General features: G+C 36.7%; 4 protein-coding genes across 11 annotated transcripts; 1 reads left to right on the top strand and 3 right to left on the bottom strand.

Annotated features, from left to right (window-relative positions):
* The first annotated feature begins 1,184 nt into the window (after nucleotides 1-1,184).
* LOC111295721 (uncharacterized) lies at nucleotides 1,185-6,875 on the top strand. 5 transcript variants are annotated; one of them, XR_016327739.1, is made up of 11 exons: nucleotides 1,218-1,629; nucleotides 1,917-2,018; nucleotides 2,164-2,421; nucleotides 2,715-2,819; nucleotides 2,938-3,096; nucleotides 4,216-4,371; nucleotides 4,622-4,750; nucleotides 4,839-4,955; nucleotides 5,041-5,148; nucleotides 5,304-5,670; nucleotides 6,480-6,875. XR_016327739.1 is itself a non-coding variant. In XM_022889364.2 (9 exons), the coding sequence occupies exons 1-9, from the start codon at nucleotides 1,378-1,380 to the stop codon at nucleotides 5,406-5,408; spliced, it is 1,362 nt and encodes a 453-aa protein (XP_022745099.2). In that variant the 5' UTR covers nucleotides 1,218-1,377; the 3' UTR covers nucleotides 5,409-5,953. The 5 variants fall into 5 exon arrangements, 4 of the variants coding, with proteins under 4 accessions (XP_022745102.2, XP_022745099.2, XP_089600015.1 ...); XM_022889364.2 differs by lacking the exons at nucleotides 4,622-4,750; nucleotides 6,480-6,875 and having other exon boundaries at nucleotides 5,304-5,953; XM_089743889.1 differs by lacking the exons at nucleotides 4,622-4,750; nucleotides 6,480-6,875 and having other exon boundaries at nucleotides 1,239-1,629; nucleotides 1,938-2,018; nucleotides 5,304-5,953.
* LOC111295722 (uncharacterized) lies at nucleotides 6,407-11,672 on the bottom strand. Its single transcript, XM_089742992.1, has 17 exons — nucleotides 11,654-11,672; nucleotides 11,381-11,451; nucleotides 11,183-11,312; nucleotides 10,870-10,997; nucleotides 10,684-10,761; nucleotides 10,345-10,408; nucleotides 10,102-10,264; nucleotides 9,697-9,729; nucleotides 9,514-9,605; nucleotides 9,324-9,397; nucleotides 9,178-9,230; nucleotides 9,045-9,092; nucleotides 8,837-8,891; nucleotides 8,467-8,531; nucleotides 8,064-8,133; nucleotides 7,516-7,661; nucleotides 6,407-6,768 (listed from the first exon to the last, which is right to left on the bottom strand). Exons 1-17 carry the CDS (start codon nucleotides 11,670-11,672, stop codon nucleotides 6,759-6,761), a joined length of 1,299 nt encoding a protein of 432 aa, XP_089599118.1. The 3' UTR covers nucleotides 6,407-6,758.
* Nucleotides 10,890-18,000, bottom strand: LOC111295720 (uncharacterized). 3 transcript variants are annotated; one of them, XM_089743885.1, is made up of 3 exons: nucleotides 17,652-18,000; nucleotides 16,912-17,076; nucleotides 10,890-16,097 (listed from the first exon to the last, which is right to left on the bottom strand). In XM_089743885.1, exon 3 carries the CDS (start codon nucleotides 15,960-15,962, stop codon nucleotides 14,379-14,381), a length of 1,584 nt encoding a protein of 527 aa, XP_089600011.1. In that variant the 5' UTR covers nucleotides 15,963-16,097; nucleotides 16,912-17,076; nucleotides 17,652-18,000; the 3' UTR covers nucleotides 10,890-14,378. The 3 variants fall into 3 exon arrangements, with proteins under 3 accessions (XP_089600011.1, XP_089600012.1, XP_089600014.1); XM_089743886.1 differs by having other exon boundaries at nucleotides 16,912-17,072; nucleotides 17,652-17,967; XM_089743888.1 differs by lacking the exon at nucleotides 17,652-18,000 and adding an exon at nucleotides 17,465-17,643 and having other exon boundaries at nucleotides 16,912-17,072.
* Nucleotides 18,001-18,260: 260 nt separating this feature from the next.
* LOC111295724 (nucleic acid binding / methyltransferase) lies at nucleotides 18,261-21,464 on the bottom strand. 2 transcript variants are annotated; one of them, XM_022889369.2, is made up of 5 exons: nucleotides 20,964-21,464; nucleotides 20,095-20,253; nucleotides 19,219-19,300; nucleotides 18,889-19,040; nucleotides 18,261-18,518 (listed from the first exon to the last, which is right to left on the bottom strand). In XM_022889369.2, the coding sequence occupies exons 1-4, from the start codon at nucleotides 21,303-21,305 to the stop codon at nucleotides 18,889-18,891; spliced, it is 735 nt and encodes a 244-aa protein (XP_022745104.2). In that variant the 5' UTR covers nucleotides 21,306-21,464; the 3' UTR covers nucleotides 18,261-18,518. The 2 variants fall into 2 exon arrangements, with proteins under 2 accessions (XP_022745104.2, XP_022745103.2); XM_022889368.2 differs by lacking the exon at nucleotides 18,261-18,518 and having other exon boundaries at nucleotides 18,713-19,040.
* Nucleotides 21,465-21,908: the final 444 nt, after the last annotated feature.

Genomic DNA, 21,908 nt, shown 5'->3' with positions numbered 1-21,908 from the left:
GTTTTTTTAAAATGTAATTAAAATTATTAAATTTTTAATGATTAGTTTAAATAATACTTGAATTTAAATTTTATTAAATTAAATTTATAGTTAAATAATTATTTATGATAAAAAATAATAAAAATTATATTATTTAATTAAACTGATCGAATCAAATCAATTTTAATTAATTTGATTATAATTCGTTTTTTAAAAAATTTTAATTTTTTTAATTACTTGTTAAATAAAAATTAATTAATTTGATTATTAATTTTTTAAAATCAAATCGATCAATTGTTTACCCCTAATTTCACCACTTACTTAATCAATATTGCCACTTCATTTCTAAAACACCAAATGCTAATTTCTTTTTTAACAAAAAAGTTATTACTAGAAAAAGTTGTAAATTTCAAAATTAATAAAAAAAATATTTTTATTATTTTAATTTTAGAAAAAAATTTATAGAGTCCTAATTAAATTAAAAATAAAATAGTAAATATATATTTTTTGTAAATTTATAATTTATCATTTTTAATAAATAATTTTTGTATTAAAATTTTATAATAACTCTAACTAAACTGAATTTTTCAGAGAATTTTCTCTATTTACTTATCACGATAAGTTTTTTTAGTTAGTATATTAGATTTATATAAAATTGTATAGTATTTAATAATATTACTTATATTATTTTAAGAAATTTCAATGTTTATATGTTGATTAGATTTAATAATTTTTTATCACTTTTCATAATATCAAAAAATAAAATATTTAATTAAAATATCGTAAGATTTTTTAAAAAAATTAAAATAGTAAATTTAACTTTTTTATTAATTTTAAATTTTATAATTTTTTTAATAATAAATTTTTTTGTTATATTAATTTATAATTTTTAAAAAAATATATATTTTTTATAATTTTTCTTAAAATTTCATGCTCTCTCAATGACAATAAATTTCAAAAAAATTATAAAATTGATCAGATATGAATATAAAAAAATTTATAAATAATATATATAAATAATTTCACTTATAAAAACTTTTGAAATAAAAAAAAAGTAAAAAGCAAAAACCGTGTTACATTTACACACTCCCACAATATAGAATTTTTATTTCTTTTTTAATAAATGCTTCTTTTCATGGTGGCAAATAATAAAAGTTCTATGTTCATTACCCTTATTTATAATTGCCCCTAGGTTTAGTACGGGTATATGGAAAAATTGTCATGAAGTGGGCCGAATCTATAGATAGATACCGCTGGAGACAATATGGAAGTTAAAAGCATAGGTAAGATAAACAAAAATGGATTTATGAGAAGGCTGAATCAAACAGCTTTGATGAGAGACGAGAAGAGAAAAAACCCAGAGAAAGTGAACATAGCAGAATTAATTAAAACTAACCCATGGAGAAAACCATGACAAGAAATGAAGGTGGAGAAGGAGCAGCAGCACCAGCAAAGAGAAGAGAAGGTAGTCAATGGAGATCCAAAGCTGAAGAGTATCAAATGATTTCTAATCTGACTGGCTTTGATAATTTGAGAGCTATGATGGAAGGAGAAGCTACTGTGAAAAGAAGGAAAAGAAGAAGGAACAGAAACAGAAACAGAAAGAAGAACAACAATGAGTTTCAGTTTCATGCTCAGCAGCCATTTCCTGTGAGTGGGTTTGTCTTCCTTTTCTTTTTGTTATCACTTTTTTCTTTTTCTGGGCGTAAAGATATGCGCCTCTTGTTCTTGAATTGATTTTTTAATTTGGTTTTTGGTAAAGAGTGAGAGAAAAGAAAGAAAAATGATGGGAGGTAAAAGGATTTTAGCTTGTCTTGTTTCTAGTTGAATTTGTAGGTATTGTTTATTTTTTTCCCCCTTATTTTCCTTGAGTGTTTCTAAGAACTGTTTGGCTTCCATTTTTATGTCTATGATGAATTTGGGTGGACGATGGAAAGCCTGCAATTGACACAGAGCAGGCTGAAGCTGTGAGAACAGTGGAAGTATCGAAATGGGACTTGATTGAAATATCTGCCAATGATGTGCCACAGAAGCTTGCTGTTAGTTCAGCTCCTTTTTTTTTTTTCTTTTTTATGTTTCTTAGATTGGAAATGTAGAATTAAAGAGCATTGAACCCACATTAAATTATCCTTTGTGGACCAATCTGGTTTATAATTAAAACTTTTGTAAATTTGTGGGCTTCAGGTTGATGCTGCTGTTAAGGAAAATAAGAAGATAGAAACTGTACAAGCTGTAAAAGGTAGAACTGAAGGCAATGGTGATGAAGCTTGCTCTAAGGAGGTCGTTAATCTTTGTTCCTCATCTTTTGAGGATGATGGCATGATCTCAAATGTTAGCTCCAGAAAAAGAACTGAAGAAATGGTGTCAGCAGAGCCTACCATAAATGAGGATGGTAAGATGGTGAGGAGAAAGGAGCTAAAAGCTGTAGTAGCAGAAGAAAGTGTGAGTGGATTAGCTTTTAAACCTTAAATTGGTGGGTCTTATATTACAATACTCTACATTCTAAATAGTTGTCTCTTATATATCTGTGCTTAACAAATTGATCATCAAGGATATCAATTAAAAGTTTTTCATTTTCAGATGTTATTACATTTTTGCTATTTGCAAGCTCTTTTCTCTTTTTGTTTAAACCTTATTCACCATGAAATCATCAGTCTTTATTTAGGGATAGAAAAGATGAAAGAGGTGGAGCTTTCTATTAACCAAGATGATGTTTGGGATTTCTGTGCTTTTAGGTTGGTGCTGGAAAGAATGAAATGCATGCAGAGAAACCTAAATGTATAGAAACTGTAAAATTATCAGAAAACTCAGCTGAGAACACTGTGCTTCAGAAGCTTCTTGTGAGTTTGGGATCTGTATTCAAATACTGCTTTAAAACGTTTGGTGTCATGAAAGTGTTTTGAAAGATGTTTTTTCTGTCATGATAAGTTCTTATTTGATCGTGCATTACTTTTCTAGCGGAAACCAAGATACTTTGATCCTCCAAACGGCAGCTGGGCCAGTTATCTCAGTTGTGGGAAAGATCATCAGGCGGCAGCAAACTGGACGTTGCAAAACCGAGTGAAAGCATGTTTCCTCTGTGGGAGTCTTCAGCACTTTGGGAAGCATTGCGGACAGGTTTTGTAGTATTTACCTTAAAGATCCCCTTCTCAGATTTACAATGAAGCACTGAGTAATGCTTTTGGTAATATTTACCTTAAAATTGTCCATCTCATAATTAAATTGAACACTATAGTCTATCAACTTGTCCTTTTGACTGATTGCAGGTGGTGTTAGAATAATTTTTTTGTACTTTAAATATGCCATCTCTCATACAGTCTAGTCCGTTACCATCATTGATAATGCATAGACATTACAGCTCTATAATGGTAGATTTATTTGATGTGATTAACTGGGTGCAATTTTAATTTTCAAATTCTTAGTTACCAAATTGGCATCTAAGCATGACAATCTGTGAAAAGGTTTGTATCTTTGTTTGTGGGAAAACACTTATTTACAGCTGGTTGTAGTCTTGTAATCTATATATTTATATTTGTATCTCTAAAATTAAGTATTTTTATCCCTAGAATTAAGGACTGAAAATTAGGATAGACAATCCCTCAATTATAGGATCAGTTTTAGGAAGATTTAGTTTCTTAGTTTACCCACTAGTTAGTTGTATATAAACCTAAGATATTTTAAGACTGGCTTGGAATGCCTACATTTACTTCTCTGGCAGGAAAGGAACTGCAGACTTCATGTTGGATTAAGCAGATAAGATCATTTTATTTTTTGTTTAATTGCTAACGTAGTTCGTTCTCGTTTGGTTGGGTTAAAGAACATAGCAAGTAACCCTGTTAATCAGTCTCTTTTATAGCAGCATTGTTGAGATTCTAGCAGCTGTTGCTGCTTCTTTGGATAAATAAAACCTTATACTTGAGCAAAAAAAAAAAAAAAATGGCATCTAAGTAAGCATGAGTACTACCTATAACAAAGTTAAATACTTAAATGCTTTAATAAGTGTTCTTTGATAAGATCTCCGGTTGATAGAGTATCCTTGAAAATCTAATTGTTGTTTTCAGAGATAGATGATCTTGGGCGACTGAAACAACATTGTTGATATTTTACATTAGTATATTAGCATACAGCTTTTCTCTTTATTTTTTTCCCTCTGACCTTTCCCTATTGGATCTTGGTACATGATGTCAAGGTTTCTTTAGTTTACTTTTAATAGATGCAACCTTGATATTTGAGCAGGGCCAATATTGCTTTGTCTGCAGAGGAAGAGGCCACCAAGCCTATGATTGTCCAGAGAAACAAGAAGAAAAGAATTCTATTATTTGTTTAAGATGTGGGGATGCTGGACATGATATGTTTTCATGTAGAAATGACTATTCTCCTGATGATCTCAAGGTCTTCATTATTTGATATGCTTTTCCTCTATGAATATTTTTACTAATCTTTTGTTTTCATTTTGATTGGGGTAAGGGGGATTTGAATCCTGCTCTTTGAGAAGGAGGATACATGCACTTTCATTTGAGCCAAATGCTTTTATTTCCTCGGACCTGATTTTATTTTATAAGATTACATATACAAGTAGAAATTTACAATCACTATAGAAAATCCTTAACATGTATGATATTACTATTATCTCCCATGACAGAAACCAATTAACAAACTAATGAATTAGCATATAATTGGAGAAAATCCAACATAAAGTTGAATGATACCCACACATGTAGGACTTGAACTTGGGACTTAAAAGTTCCAGGACCTTTTCCTTGTCATTGAGGTATGCCTCATCAGCCCCACGCCTAATATTAAATTGCAGGTTATTCTCACAGCCTGATTGATTACAATAATTTTTCCGTTGCGAACAGAAAATTCGATGTTACATTTGCAATGATTTTGGTCATCTCAGCTGTGTCAAACTTCCAGATACAGGTCCAACAGAAGTTTCCTGCTACAATTGTGGCCAGTCTGGCCATTTGGGATCTGTAAGTCATATTTTTATTGTTTGTAGTTTAATTTATGCATGTGTAGAAATATATTTATTGTATGTTATGGTGGTTATTCTACTAGGAATGCTCAAAGTGTCCCAAAGTTGCGGGGGGCTCGAAATCCCAATCTTTATGCTACAGGTGCAGAGAGGAAGGCCATTTTGCACGAACTTGCACCCTTTCCAGGAAGGTTTGGTTTGAAGAACCTTAAGTTTCTCTCTCCATGTGTTTGCACCTTGTTTGCATGTTCATGAGTAAAGAAACACTCGTGCAAACAAAGAAACTCTTCATCATTGTCTGCACATCAAATAATTAAAAGAATTGTTCCCAATGGATCATTTGCAGCATGCTAGGAGAATTCAGGCCAAAATGAGATCACTGGGGTCTAGTTCTGCTCCTCCAGATTGTGGTCCTCAAAATGATGTCAAGGACGCCAAGGGTGAAATATAAGAAAGACTAACCATCAATATAAAATCAGTTGAGATGGAATTATGACTGAGCTTTCATTAACCTGCTCCAAGGAGAATCAAAGCAGAATGTCATAATGTCCCCTTCTACGGGGAAGCCTTTTACTGTAGTCATCTATCCCTGCATCATGGAACTCCCAAGTTTAAAAGTGTGCCATCTCAAATTTTGGTGCTGAGGTTCAATTACCCTTGAAAGACTGAAGGCGGAAGGTAGTCAAGATTGGCTAAGGAATACATTCTGACTGGTATGTGGCCAAGATCAACCAGAATGCGACTGCAAGCATACAAGACATTTAAACTCCCTAATTGAAAACTCCATACCTTAAAAATTTAATCCTTAACAGATAGATATTTCATTTCTTTTTGATTGATCAGTTTATGCTTTGACTTGATTATGAAACCATAGGGCAGCTCTTGTTCATTCTTAATAGATTATCCCTCATTTTTTTGTAGCAAAAATAGTGGGATCCATGTCTTATACCATGATTATCAATTTATATCAGATCAAGTTAGAAAATTTTCATCTTCCATGTGTTGAGAGACCTTGAATTTTTATTGCAGACAAAGTTTACACCTGGCAAAGACCAACATACATTGAAAACTAAAATTTGAAGCCCAAACATAATGAGTAACACAAGTAGAATTAGGACTGGGAATTTTGTAGCATAAAGGTCCCTGAAATGTATCTGCAGCATCTTTTCCGTTTAAATTGTCCATTAGATAGGGTGTTGGATGATTCGCTACAGTCCTTACTGAATGCAAGTTGGATTGCTTTTTCATGGTTGTCCCAGAAACAATTTACTAGAAAGATCCTACCATAGGGATGTATTGTATTTAGTATGTCAAAAGAAAGCTTTGCTTAGTTATGCATAAGTGTCAAACATATCAGCCTGCTGCGAGAAGAGAATAAAGAAAATGTATAAATCTGACAAAATTCTAAAGACAAAGGCAATGATTTCAGTAAGGTGACAAGGTCATGTATTGCACAAATAAAAGTTAGTATAATTGCTCCTGTTCATAATATTTCTTTCTTTGCTTTGTTGGATTGTGTCAGAAGTGCTTTACAGTACCCACAAGACCAAATATACAACATGATACATTACGGCACAGGAATTAAGCAGCTTTAATCGACCCTGAGGGATGCTTCTTTAAAAGTGAATAGAGATTACATCTTTGCAGGTCAGCCCTGGAGCAAAATCACCATAATCCACAAGATAAGAACAAGAAAAGACCAATCACTTGAAGAGTCACAACTCTCACGCACGTAACTGCTGGCTCATAAGAATTTCTACAGCCACGTTAAGATCTCCATCAGCAGCTGCTACTGCAACTTCTAATTGTGTCTGAAACAATCCCAAGGCATTTTCATCACTCTCCATGTTAAAACAGAAATGTTTATGTGCAACAGTGTATGCACAGGTACGAAGGTGATATTTTGCGAGTGAGTCAATATGCATTAACTTATACTTCCAACCACCAGCTTAATTTCTGATATGCAAGTGTCATAGTGTACGTAGCCATCACATAATTACTGAATTACTAAACTATGTTCCACGAAAAACTAATCTATGGATATGCTGCACAAATTCTGTAGGCAACCATGAAAGCCATGAACAAACATCACATTATACAACTATAAACATACAAAATATAAGGGATGCATAAAAGTCAGATAAAACAAACATCTTATAATACAATTATATAACATGCAAAATGAAAGGGAGGTTACCCTTTCAAAACTCAATGGAGTTACATTAGGATTTAGCAAATACTAAAAATAAATTTATACAAACTAAAGAAGGTCCAATGCCACAATAAACAGCAAAGAATATTCCATCAGCAGCTTCTTAGGTAAGGCCACTAGTGGTGGGATGTGGGCTTGGGGATGACTAAAGTAAGATCTTATGACTAAAGAAATCACTGTCACCTTATCAAGTTCCTGGAATGGATGCTAAGATTTCTAAACCAGAAGTGTGTGACAGAAGCCAGATTGATATTGAAAAACTTTCAAACTAAAGAGGAAAAAGAAAAGACACTATCACTAAGCCAAATTAAGAACAGTAATTGAAATGAAAAACACTTCCTGATACCTTTCATTTGAAAGCCTCTCCGCTGCACCAGCTGCTGCAATATCTGATGGATTATTGAGGCTACTATTATCCAAAAGTCTAGAAGTATTTTGACCAGAACCAAGAGTTCTGCCTCTCCCAGGAAATCTGGGATAATCTTGTGTTGACTGCATGTTATTGAGAATGATCACATTAATTTATCTTTGACCAGGCTTTTGAAACTATAGGGCTCAAGGGAGGCACAGTCAGATAAAAGCACAAAACTAAATTGGTAACACAAGATCATTGCTTCATTTCTTCAAAGTTGTCTTCCAATAGGAAATGATTTCACCATAAATGCTTAAAGACATTCACTCCAACAAATTCATGGGTTTCAGCCACATGATAGAGAAATAGGGAGATTCTTTTCATCAAAATTCCAAAGCTGTCAGATACATCACGAAAGACTGGCACTGCATGGGTTAAAACTTAAGAGCAGCTACTGCATGAAAATATGATATAGAGCACAAAGTTCTTGGCCAAGAAAAAGAACAATATCAAAAATAATCCAAAGGGGATTGACACAAAACCTGAGCAGCTGTCTCCCTCTGTGGCATCCGGGAAGACAAGTTTCTCCAAATGTTTCCAGAAACTAGTCCACTGATTAACAAAAATGATCAGATAACGATCTAATAAGAGGGAAGGAAAGCCAGATTTGATCAAAGTTAAGAAAATATATGTGGGGGGTGAATTTTGACTGGAGAAAGTGGGGATGCAGGCTGAAGAATTTCCACCACTGCACATAATAAATTTAGGTCGCCTCACACAGCTGGCCTGAAGAGGATTTGCACAGCCTTAGATTATATTAATCATAAAATCACTTTCGAAACAAAGATGCAAATATTCCAATCATCATGTTTATGTAACTATCTAAGTGGTGTTGCAGACTATCGTTTAGCAAGGAAAAATAATTAACATTTCATAATTCCTTACCAGTAACTCATCTGAAAATTTTCCCAGTTTCTGATTGTAAGAATGAAAAACAAATGAAAACTTATCTGAAAAAAAAAGGAACTGAGAGAAGAAAGCCCATATTATCTTGGTAACGTAACATACTAGAAAATAATTTTTATTATGGCTTTGAATAATTTAATAGGGACCAGGAAAGATAGTGGTAGAATATACAGTGGTTCATGGCATTTGACCAACAACTCAGATGGTGAAAAGGATTTGAGTAACTAACTCCAACAGTTCCACTATAATGCTTCTTTGACAGAGATTGCACGTGCATACAGGCATAAATGCATGCTCACATAGTACACCAGCTCCATTATATACCTCTTGCCAATAGTATGAACTTTACCATATCTAATACTGGATTAACTAAATTAGAATGATTTCTTCTTATATAAAGATGACTAAATACACAAAACAAAACTAGCAAGTTCCTAACAGTAGTTTTTGTGCATGTGTATGGCTGTGTGCCACAAAGTGACTTGCAAAGGATTAAAAGTTTTAAGGTCGTAATAAAACATCAATAATCCTAAGTGGGAGAAACATGCAAAGTTCACTTTGACAAAGTGTTCAACCTTGACCAATGACTATGGCAACATATGAACCTGTTGAGGTTAACAATACAAAGCAATTGATAACTTAGTATAAGGATATCACCATTGACCATTAGCAAGATAATATCAGTTCAACATTGAGTTGAAAAGCATATCATTTGATATAAATAGGATTAATGAGATCCTAATCTGAGAAAAAAGCTAAATGCAGAGAAGCAATTTAAGAGACATGGTAAAGGAAAATCAATTGTTATCACCAGCCAGTTCCATGAAAATACTTACAAGCCAATATGAGGATTCAATGGCAGAGCAAAAAGATGGTCCAGGAAAAAGGAAGTTGAATACGCCATAGGTATCTGAAAAAGTTTGAGAGCAGGAAATAATTGTCAAGCTTCAACCAAATTTATCACATAATTTGCAGAAAGCACAATAATGGAAAGGTAAATTTTCAAAAATAAATGAGGAGACATACATGCAAAGCTAGACAAAATGCCACAGAGGCGTCCAAGTAATGAGACATTTGTCATAAGCAGCTGGAATACTACCAATAAGATAAATGCATACCTGAAACAAATATTCCATAATATATATAGCACAGAACTTGAAAGGAAAATGGGAGATAACAAACACTACAAAAGCAAGTGACTGCATTTACCATTTTGCAGGAACATTAAAAAGGCCAAACACACTGCAAAGAAAAGAAAGTCATGAGTCAGTCAATGAACCATTGTATAGAACCAAAACAAAAGAAATCTTAGCACCACATTCTTAAGATGCAAGGGACAACTATTTGACATTCATATACATCATGCACACAGTGGATCAAGCATTGCATGTAAATGCAGCAAGAGTCTCTGTATGCAGGAACAAACTATTACTCATGCATGTGCATCAAGACATAGGTAGTCATACTTGCATGTACACTAACATGTCTCAAGAGTAGGCAGAAAAGTCAACATAATTGGCCAACAAAAAATTTTAAAAATGAAAAATTGCATAAGTGAAGAATAACAAAACTTGTCAGGAAATATTATTCCACAGTACTTGTAGAGAAACTAACCTCTTAGATTGAGCTCCACTCAGACTTGTCTCTATGAAAATCATAGAAAATAAGATTCCAGAGAAGCCTATTGCACACTCGTTCATGAGATACTGATATGGGTGGAAAGGATTATGGGCTACCACCAATGCAATAATGAGATGAATTATAGCATTGCTTGTTGCTAGCAAAATAATCATGTATAACAATCAAATAGATCCCATGATTCTCTCTAGTTCAGAGCCCAAAGGAACCTAAGCCAACATGTTGAAGAAAAAAACATGTAACAGCGAACTATGGAAAATAATGGAAGTGTAAATCCTGTAAACTGCAACAAGAAAGAATAAACTAAGAATGATCACTTTCAGAAACGAGAGTATAAACATCAAATATAGCACCATCAAAGAAAAAAAATGAGACATTCTTTTTTTTTTTTAGTTAGTCAATGACTTGCTGTCATGATTATCTTTCATTGGGAACATAAATCAAATATAAATACAATTAGAAAAGACCAAAGGGAGCATCCATGTATTCTGGAATGTAAGGCCTTTCTACAGACAAAGATGCAGCCTAGACAAGCCTGCTGAAAAAATGTTTATTAACACTTGTTCGCTCAGGCCCATTATCACGGGCTAAGCTTTCTCTCACCAAGCGATAGACCGTGTGGCACTTGAATGGATGCTCCCACCCAAGTCAACCAATGATAGCTCAATATCTGAACAAGCAACCATAAGCCACGGCTCAAGCATAAACAAGAAGACACATTCATATTGAGAGAATGAAAAACACATCAAGGCAACACTTGAGACTTTCAAATAAAAGACGTATTTCATTATTATCGGGAATAGTACATCGAGACTTCACACCATCGTCGGGGCTAGGGGGGCAGCCCTTGACGGGTGGCCTACGTCCGTACCCTAACCAGTGAGACAACCTAACAATATGCTGACTGCTCACCCCGCCACTAACGGTTACAATGTTTGAAATGGGGACATTTTTCCTAGCACAAGAAATCTACCATCTCTCCTTGGCACCTTTACCCGATCATGGCCCTATACATGGGTGGCTCATAACAACCTAAGCCTCATTCATGGCCCTATACAAGGTTGGCTCATGACATCCTCCCCACCTAATCTATCGACGTCGGCTTGGAATTCTTCAATTTTCCTTTTGAATGCCCGGAGGTCGTGGTCTCTTTCCCAACTAGTTTCCTCTGGTCCTAATCTCTCCCACTTCACTAAGTATTCACGAACTAGTCTTTGAGATATCTTGGTTTCCTGTCAACTAAGATCTCTTCAACTCGACGTTTTGAGAGTGGCTTCATGGTGATGACGGCTCTGGTTGGCTCTCTTCGGCTAGCATCTATAGAATCTGCATGGAAAGGTTTTAGGTTGCTCACATGAAATACTGGGTGCACCTTCATCCACTTTGGTGGGTCGATTTTGTAAGAAGTATTCCCCACCTTGGAGAGGATCTTCACTGGACCCTCATATTTGCGCACCAATCTCCGATCTCGCTTCCTCAAGAACCAAGTTTGTTTAGGGACTAGTCGAGCAAGAACCAAATCACCAACTTGGAATTGTTGCACCCATGCGACCTTTGTCTGCCCATTTCTTCATTCGCTTTGACGCCTTCTCCAGGTAGGCTTGTGCAATCTCTGTGTTTTGCTTTCACTCTTTGCCGAGGTTGAAGGCTCTCGGGTTCTTCCCTCCATATTGCCCCAAAGATGTATGGGGTAGCCTTGGCAGTTGTCCAGTGACCACCTCAAATGGGCTCTTGTTGGTGGAAGAGCTCTTGTTAGAATTAAAACAAAGCTGAGCGACGTCCAATAACGAAGGCCAGTCCTTTTGATTGGCTTGAACAAAATGCCTCAAGTATTCCTCTAGTAATCCATTGAACCGTTCAGTTTGACCGTCGGTTTGGGGGTGTTAGCTTGAAGAGATGTTGAGTTGGGACCCTAATATCTTGAAAAGTTCTCTCCAAAAAGACCCCGTAAATCTTGGATCCCTGTTGCTTACAATGTTCTGAGGGAGGCCCCAATATTTGATCACATGTTTGAACAGAAGTTGAGCTGTGTCCTCCGCAGTACAATACTTGTGGGTGGGAATGAATGTGGCATACTTGGAGAAACGATTGATCACCACCAAAATAGCTCCAAGATCGACAACTTTGGGAAGGCCTGAAATGAAGTCAAGAGAGATGCTTTCCCACGGTCTAGTAGGCACCGATAGTGGTTCAAGCATGCCTGCAAGTTTCTTTCGTTTCAACTTTGTCTTGTTGGCAGAGAAGGCAAGTCTTTGTATAGTCCATCACCTCTTGCCGCATGTGAGGCCAATAGTATCCCTGTTTTAATAGAGCAAAAGGGCGTTGCCAACCTGGGTGTGCAGCCCATGGGCTATCATGACACTCCCTCATCAGCATCTGTCTCAGACCCCCTACCTTTGGCATAAACAATCGAGGACCCTTTGTCCACAAGACCCAATTCTCCCGCCAGAAATACTTGGACTTCCCTTCTTCAACTAGCTTCAAGATGGCACTGGCTTGCGGGTCCTTTCCCAAATTATCTTCAATTAACTTGTGAACGTCCGTTGCAACTCTACTAGCCGCCATTGGGGCAATTCTTTTAAGAGCTGCTAACTTTGCTCGTCTACTCAATGCATCAACCACTTGATTGGTCTTTCCAGCGGTGTCCTCAAAACCAAAGTCAAACTCAGCTAAAAATTCTTACCATCGAGCTTGCTTCGCTGTGAGCCTTGATTGAGTGAGAAAGTGACTAAATGCCGCAGTGTCTGTCTTCACTACAAAGTGCGAGCCCAACACATAATGTCGCCAAGTTCTCAAACAGTGAATTACTGCTAGGAGTTCTTTCTCTTGGACCGTATATTTCCTCTCAGCTTCACTTAGCTTTCTACTTTCAAATGCTATTGGGTGCCGTGCTTGTAGGAGTACTCCCCCAATAGCAAACTCAGAAGCATCTGTTTGGACTTCGAAGGGTTGTTCGATGTTGGGGAAGGCCAAGATGGGATCTTTCACAATGGCTTCCTTCAGTCCTTCAAATGCCTCTTGACATTCGCTTGTCCAACACCATTTATGCTCTTTTTTCAATAGTTCTGTAAAGGCCGTAGTTTTATGGGAGTATCCTTCTACAAATCTTCTGTAATAGTTGGCCAATCCCAAAAACGAGCGAAGCTCACTAACATTCTTGGGTGTTGTCCACTCCTTGATGGCTCTAACATTTTCCATATCCATTCGAATATGACCTTGTTTGACAATGTGACCTAAAAAATAGATTTGGGTCTGAGCAAAGGCACATTTCTCTCTTTTCACATACAACTGGTGGTCTTGTAATCTTTGAAGCACTAGGCGCAAGTGTTCTTGATGTTCTTCTGTATACCACTATGTCATCCAAATAAATCACCACGAATTTGTCAAGGTAATCGTGGAACACCTGATTCATCAAGGTACAAAATGTGGCAGGAGCATTGATTAGTCCAAAAGGCATAACAAGAAATTCAAATGCGCCATACCGGGTTACACAGATGATTTTCGGTTCATCTCCTTCCGCAATTCTGACTTGATGATAGCCAGACCTCAGGCCCAATTTGGAAAAGTATTTGGCCCGACTCAGTTGATCAAACAAATCAGCAATAAGGGGAATCGGGTATTTGTTTCTCACAGTGACCTTATTTGGGGCTCTGTAGTCGACACATAGTCGTAGGCTTCCATCATGCTTCCTCTGAAATAGCATGGGTGCTTTTGACGACCTAATGAACCCGACCTGTAAGAGTTCATCCAATTGTTTCCTTAGTTCGGCCAATTCTGGTGGAGCCATGCGGTATGGGGCCTTAGCAGGGGGTTTGACCCCTAGGAGAAGTTCAATTTCATGGTCAATCGGTCTTCGAAGAGGTAAGACCTTAGGCAATTGTTCTGGCATCACATTCTTAAACTTTCCCAACACCCTTTTCACCCCCTCGGGTATTGGATCTAACTCCATCCCATCCTTGTAGATCGGCATCGCCACATAAAAAGGCTCCTCTCTCTTTATCCCTTTGTGGGAAAACACTTATTTACAACTGGTTGTAATCTGTATATTTATATTTGTATCTCTAAAATTAAATATTTGTATCTCTAAAATTAAGATAGACAATCCCTCAATTATAGGATTAGTTTTTTAGGAAGATTTAGTTTCCTAGTTTAACCCTTAGTTACTTGTATATAAACCTAAGATTCTTGTGTAATTCTCAATAAACAGTTTTTCAATATACATTCAGTTTTCACAATGATTTATTTCTTAGTTTTTACACATTTTCACACCCTTTCTTGAATTGTAGTGCTGAGATCATCTTCTTTCCATTTTTCGGCAAGATTGTGGCTGGCACCACACAGGGTTGCTCACCTAAGAACAATAGACAACTAGCGGCGGGGATTGGTATCGCCTGAGCCAACATCATGAAGTCCAATCCGATGACAACATCAAAGTCATCCATGGGGGAAACTGTGATGTCTACCTTTCCTTCCCATGGCCCCAACTTGGTCATCACATTTTTAGAGCTTCCACTGATTGCGAAGGCTGGTGAGTTGACCGCTTTCATTTGCCCGTAGTCCTTGTTCACCTTGAGACCACACCTTTTTGCTTCCTTGGGTGTGATGAAAGTATCAGTTGCACCCGTATCAACCATAGCCCTTGTGGTCTTCTCATTGAGTACCAAGTCCACATACATCAAGCCTCTATTCGGTTCTCTCTTTATCGTGTTAAGCTGGGTACGGAGGGCATTTAGGAACTGCATGGAGCCCATCCCGACCGATTCCTCTTCAATTTCTTTGACTGTCTCGGGTGTTTTTGCAGAATCTTGGGACGAGGCTCTCAAGGCATTAAGGGCCCCTCTATGCGGGCACTCAGCCACTCGATGTGGCCCCTTACATAGGAAACAAGCTAACGGTTGCCTAGGCCTAAAACTTGTTGCGTTGTTTGCTCTAGGTTGGGTGTTGTCTTGACCAAAGAGCCTCTTATCTGATCCCCCACTGAAGGGTCGGTCCACTCTGGCCATCTTTCCACCACTCCCAAAGATGGAGTTACTGCCACCTAATGGAGGATTTTTCCGTTTTGAAGAGCCATCATTGTAGTCATGAAGGCGTTCAGCTACAGCCATGGCCGTGACCACATCTTGCACCTTTTGCCTAAGTAGTTCTGTTCTGACCCACGGTTTGAGGCCCTCAAGAAAATAGAACATTTTGTCTTTTTCAGACATGTCTCTAATGTCCAACATTATGGTAGAAAAGCTCCTTACAAACTCCCGCACTGTTCCCGTTTGCACCAACTCTCGAAGCTTCATTCGGGCCATATACTCTACGTTCTCAGGGAAGAACTGGTTTTTCAATTCCTGCTTTAAGTCCACCCAAGTTTTGATAGGGCATTCGTCATTTACAAATTTTGAACGCCACCAAAGCTTGGCATCCCCCGCAAGGTACATTGATGCCATTACCACCTTGTCTTCCTCTGATTCAATACACACAGCTCGAAAGTATTGCTCCATGTCAAACAGGAAATTCTCAAGCTCTTTGGCATCTTTTGCCCCCTCATAGCATCGGGGCTTTGGCACCTTGGCCCTTTTTCCCCTTTTCACCGAGCTAGAACTCGATCTAGCCACCGCCACCTGTAAGACGCCCACTTGGGCCCTGAGCTCCTCAAACTCTTTCTGGAGGACATTCAAGGCATCTCTAACCTCTTCACTCAAGCTATGTAGAGTATCGAACAACTCCCGCTGGGTTGCCTCGATCTCCCTCAGACGATCGTTCGTAACCACATGAGTTTTCAAAGCGGCCACCGCAGCCTCAAGCTCCTCAATTCTCTGTTGATGGTTGACACCACCATTCGTGGCCATTTCTTCAATTCTCTAGCACTTCACACTATGCTCTAATACCACGTGTCACGAGCTAAGCTTTCTCTCAACAAGCGATAGACCGTGCGGCACTTGAATGGACGCTCCCACCCAAGTCAACCAACGATAGCTCGATATCTGAACAAGCAACCATAAGCCACGGTTAACCTCAAGTATACACAAGAAGACACATGCATATCGAGAGAATGAAAAACACATCAACGCAACATTTGAGACTTTCGAATAAAAGACGTATTTCATTATTATTGGGAATAGTACATCGAGACTTCACACCATTGTTGGGGCCAGGGGGGTAACCCTTGACGGGTGGCCTACGTCCATAACCTAACCAGTGAGACAACCCAACAATATGCTGATTGCTCACCCCCTAAAGAGCCTAAGAGATTTTAGAGCTATGCTATCACTAACCGTTACATTGTTTGAAATGGGGACATTTTTCCTAGCACAAGAGATCTACCCTCCCTCCTTGGCACCTCTACCCGATCATGAACCTATACATGGGTGGCTCATGACAACCTAAGCCCCGGTCATGGCCTTATACAAGGTTGGCTCATGACACCCATCATGTAGGTGTCAAACACCGATTTTAGCAAGACTAGGACAAGATTCTTGTAAATCATGGCCTGTAATGAAATGGGGCAATGGGTAGGTTCAGGGAGTCTGCCAGTACTCCAGCACAACTTTCTAGTTGACTCATAAAATTCATCAAGACCAACTAATACATTGCTCCAAGGTGTTTATTCTTGATTCTTGAATTTTAAATTAGCATGACACTAAATCTCAAAGATGTTGCAAATGCAACAGCAGGAGAATGAAAGTAAATATTACACCAAAAGATATTCTTGGCACAATAAACAAGGAAGCTCATAAATGTAATACACATCCTATATATTTATCTACCACAAAAATGAATCACATTAAAAGAACATACCTTGAAAATGTGATACAATAGCCTCTGGCAAGAAAATATTTCGCCAAAAGAGTTGTATCCAACCAAAAGGCAAATCACGTAAATAACAACACAAACAATAATCACGGCTGATGTTAGGAATGGAATACCGTCCCACCACTGCCCTGCTTTAGTTTGCAGTCCTGCCTTTACACCAAAACCATAACCAAAATAAAGTTCAATTACATAAAACTCATACAACGAATTAAAACTACACGCTTTCTTAGTAATTACAGAGAATAAAAATACAGTCCACAAATCCAGCATTCTGGAGAAACCGCGTAAATTTAAACCTAATTAATTCACAGAAGATCCTTATTTGGTCATTAGTTCTTTTAAAAGAACGAGGGATAAGAAAAAGAATAAGAAGACAATTGTAAATATCAGCTTAACTTAATTATTCACCTATTCAAAACCACTTCATTTGCCTTATATATACTATCATTAAAATTAAATCTTTTTTTTGGAACGAAACAAATAGCCAGAAAAAATTAGCAGCGAGCTCAACTGAACTGTAGAACTAACGGCACTCAACTGAATTCAATGGAGCTTCAAGAATTTTCTCAGATTCATTAAACTTTTCCATATTCTTTTCTATTTCTGGCATTTTCTTAGCAACCAAACAGAGGAAAAGAGGGAAAATCAAAGGCAGGTTTATAAAAAATTTGAAAACAAAACCCTAAGAAACAAAGAAAATGGAAGAAATGTGGATCCGAGCTTACCTCTCAAACAACGTGTCGTCTCATTGTTTTTTTCAGTAAAAAACAAGTTGAAAATTATCTCTTTGTGAGGCTGATGACTTCGTTCGAAAAAAAATAAAACAAACAAAAAACTGCTTCTGGAAACTACCAACTGGCGGCGGACGCTGTCAAATTTCGAGATCGAGTCGTCTTTTTTGTATGCGGGTTCGGATCTTGGGTTGATCAGAATCCGGAATAGTAATTCCCAAGTCCCAACGAACCGATTTTAGGACGCGTTTGGATGTTTGTTCATGATTACGGATCCATCGGTTTTCCCCTCGTTGTTATTTGTCCTTCTACAAAAATACAAACGTCTTTGCCTTTTATTTCCAATTTTTTCTTTATTTAAGTATTACTATCTTTATTTCTGAAAAATTTCCCTTTCGCATTATCAGTAATTAAAAAAATTAAAAATATAAATAAAACGCAGTATATTTTAAAACTTAAATAATAGTTGGACCATTTCCTATAAGCTTAAAATTTTAAGAAACAATTATGATTAAATCAAAATATCTCAAAGTAATTACATCTGATCTGTAATTGGAAAATTTTTTTAATTTTAATTAAATTTTTTTTCTAAAAACACCATACTATAAAAAGACAAAGGACATAATTTAATGTTAAATGAAACACATAAGATCTCGGTACAAAATTTTCCATCAAGAATAATTTACAAGTTCAAACCACAGGACTGAATTTAGCTATTGGGAGGGGAAAAATAAAGGAAAAAGATAGAAAAGGGCAACCTAAAAGAACCAAAGGGGAAAGCTGAAAAATGTGCTACATGTATCAAAGACAACCAGGATAAGCACTCTATTTCCTTGCAGCAACAAGGAGCTCAACATTAATCTGTGGAGAACAAGGACAGCATATGAGATGATGGAAAACAGGTGTTTAAATCATGAGACAAAATGAAAAAGCAGACAGAATACATAATCCAGGATTTGGAAAATATTTTGGGAGGAGGAAAGGCAGTGTAGGGTTTTGACAGCAGAACTTGAGCAAAAAAATTGCTTATCTGCATTTTTTCTGAGAGGGAAAAATGAAGAGAAAAGCGGGTAACTTTTCATGCGTTACATAGTGCAAACAGCATGGCAAATGCCTTGATAATTAATACAAATTAAGTTGTATGAACTACATTAATATTGGGTTTAACACTAGCTTTTTCAGAAGAAAATCCAATCTAAGGTCCATGTAAATGGTGGCGAGAAAAGGGCACCTATTTTTCTAGCTCCCACCCTCCTAATCGCTCTCCAGGGTCATAGTTTGTGAACAGCCGAAACTCATTTCCAAGTTTGGTGGAGTGTCGTGGCTGGAAATTGCAGGGATGCAGACCCAAGAGCTCAGCAGCTCTACCCCTCTGCACCTCTCCTGCAAGCCATCAAGCACATTCTCTTAGACTTGCTATAAAAAGCCAATGAAACAATAATTGACATCCACCATGTTTTCTGTCCTACATTAAAGTCTCAGATGTAATGTAGTAAAGATTAACTGATAGCCTCTATCACAAGCTACGCTGAGCTGGAGAGGAAGCAAAAAAAGTTTTAACCTGTAAGCAAAAGCAAGTAAGACTGTTGTGGCCGTGCAAGAAAAGATATTGTTTGAGCAACTTTCTCCAAACACTCCTTACTCTGCAACCATAGACATCATATGTGTTATACTGTCAAAATTTTCTCCAAATATGAACTCAAGTGAAAAGCAGTATACTTATGGCATGGTTAAAAACCTAAAAGAAACAGATGCCTCCATATAAATATCTGCTCAGAAGAGATAATGAGAAAAGTAGAAATCGCTGCTCTAACCCTGCCTAAATGTTCAATATTATACTTAAACCAATATAGTGGTTTACCATCTTGTGAAAGAAATGTGTCTAAACCTTTACATTCTACAATACCATATGTAGCATAGCTCTGTAAAGCAGATTGGTATGATTACAGATTTCCCTGACTCCGAAGCATTAGAGTAATTTTACATCAAGGTAAAGTGGTAGAAAAGACACTGGCATAAACTGATTCAAAGTTTTTGATTTGGTTTTCCTCACAAAGAAAAGAACATATTAGTAACCACAAAATAAACAAGCACTGAAGCAAGCGCATTCTCATATTCAACAACCTGTAATCAATTAAAAGAAATAACATATTCAAGATATTGGTATGTAAATACTAGTTAAAAAACATAAGAATACTTTAGAGTTAAATAGACAAGTGGAATAGATTCTATCCTTAACAGTTACCACAAGATTGGTTGTAATCAGAAAGGTTTTGCTCATAGGACAAGACTCGCACAATTAAGGGTAATGAAAATAAACTTGTCTCCTCAACTGACACCAGCAAAAGGAATGAACCCTTTATAGTAGTTGAAGTGGATGCTTATACTAACAGTAAGTAAATTAAGAGAGATTGACAAAAATTATGTATTATCTTACCAGGTAAGGAGGATCAGCAAGTACAACTTGGTAAGTATGCTTTAGTTCCAATGGCACGTCTTCAGGTTGGTTGTAGTCATAAAATGTAAAATCACTTCCATATTGCTCAAAACGCTCATCATACTCCAAAAGTTGCACAGAGATATTAGGATCAATTTTCTGAAAATCATACAAAAGCAAAAAGTAATGAACCACAAAGCACCATTAGCGTCATGCAAATGAAACAAGATTTATCAACCAAATTTCTTCCTTGCATCAATCAGAGTCTATTTGCCTTAGTCAACCCTTTATAGAAAATCAGATAATAACATTCACAGGCCAAGCTAAGTCCTCTCATCCAAATTGTTATATGTAAAATAAAACGAGTCATTTGGATTTAAACAAATGTCCTAGACCCTTAGAGCACATATTCTCCATTGTGTGTAAGGGTATTTCAGTTGTCCACTCTACCATCACATTATAAGGTATATTCCCAACACTTCTACGTCTTAGGTTATTTGTTACACTTTCTCTGGCACACAAAACGACTTAATCATCTAAAGGTTCTCCCAGGAACCAAGTCCAACCACCCTAACTGGCTATTATCTTGTGGCTCTAGAGTGGAGCTAACCGGTGGGATCTCCATAGCGAATTATGGCATCAACACAAACCCTGGCCGCTAAATCTTTTCATTCATCCTTAATGAGGCACTATATCTAAATAAGGAATCTAGTTTACTAATTAAATTATTCAAAACAACAATGTCCATGATTCCTTATCCTTTCTTTGACTCCTCAAAAGACAACTATTTTATTCTTTGCTAATCATTCTTACCAAAACTCCAAGTGAAAAACTTTTTAAAAGATAGACAAAGTATTTGATAAAATTACCTTAAGATAGGCATAGAGGGTTGGGCACGCAATACAAGCTACTTTATAATTGGAGTCGCTGCAAAGAGAAAGAACTTCTTGGGCAACGGTCCTGGCTGTTTCTGGATCGTACCAGAATTGGCTCAGCCTCCAATCTTCTGTTACTAACGCCACATCACTCTCCGCTCCAGTTCCGCCTCCACCTCCTCCGGTTTCTAGACTTTCATGGTTAGCAAGAGATTGGCTTTGTTCTTCGAGGAACTCTTTGAGAGCTGCTAGTGCACGAGAGCTCAGGACTGGTGGGTCATCGTCGTCAGTGTCGTTAACGGTGTCGTTTTTACCAGTTCGGAGCTCTTCTTCCATTTTTTCAGCGGCGGCTTTGGACCTTTGGTTGCGTTGGGGCAGTGAAAAAAAAAATGGAGCTATTCCGAGCGGACGCGGAGCGGGTTTCTTTTAGTGAGGATCTGTTTAGAAAGTCTATCTTGGAATAGGATATACCGGTTCTTTCTTTGTTTTCTTATCCTGCAAGTGTTAGGGTTTCCTGTTTAAGTTAATGATTAATTTATTTGAGGTTAATTTAAACAAGAAAAAAATAAACTAAAATGTCAATAAATTAATTGAATACTAGTAGTACTTCTATTTTAATTTTGTAGTATTAACGTTCCAAATTGTTAACTGAATATTGATAGAACGAAGTTGATGCCCTATTAGTTCAACAATCAACATAAACACCAATGAAAGCGGTAATTAAAAGGCTTAAATATTAAAAAAAAAAAAAACCTACTATATACTTTCTTAAAATTTTTAAATAAATCCATTTCTTTTTATTATACTCAATTAAATCTTTATAGTATTATTTTTAATTAATCAAAAATTTATTTTATAAGAAAATTACTAAAATTAGTTGAACAAATAAAGATTTAATTAATTAAAATAAATTTTACGGGCTATACAAACGAAAAAATA

The sequence above is a fragment of the Durio zibethinus genome, chromosome 14 (genome assembly GCF_047325235.1).
Source record: "Durio zibethinus cultivar Kanyao isolate XHJ-2024 chromosome 14, ASM4732523v1, whole genome shotgun sequence".
NCBI classification, from domain to species: domain Eukaryota; kingdom Viridiplantae; phylum Streptophyta; class Magnoliopsida; order Malvales; family Malvaceae; genus Durio; species Durio zibethinus.
Note: the sequence above shows the minus strand (reverse complement) of the source record. Positions and strands in the feature narration are given on the sequence as shown.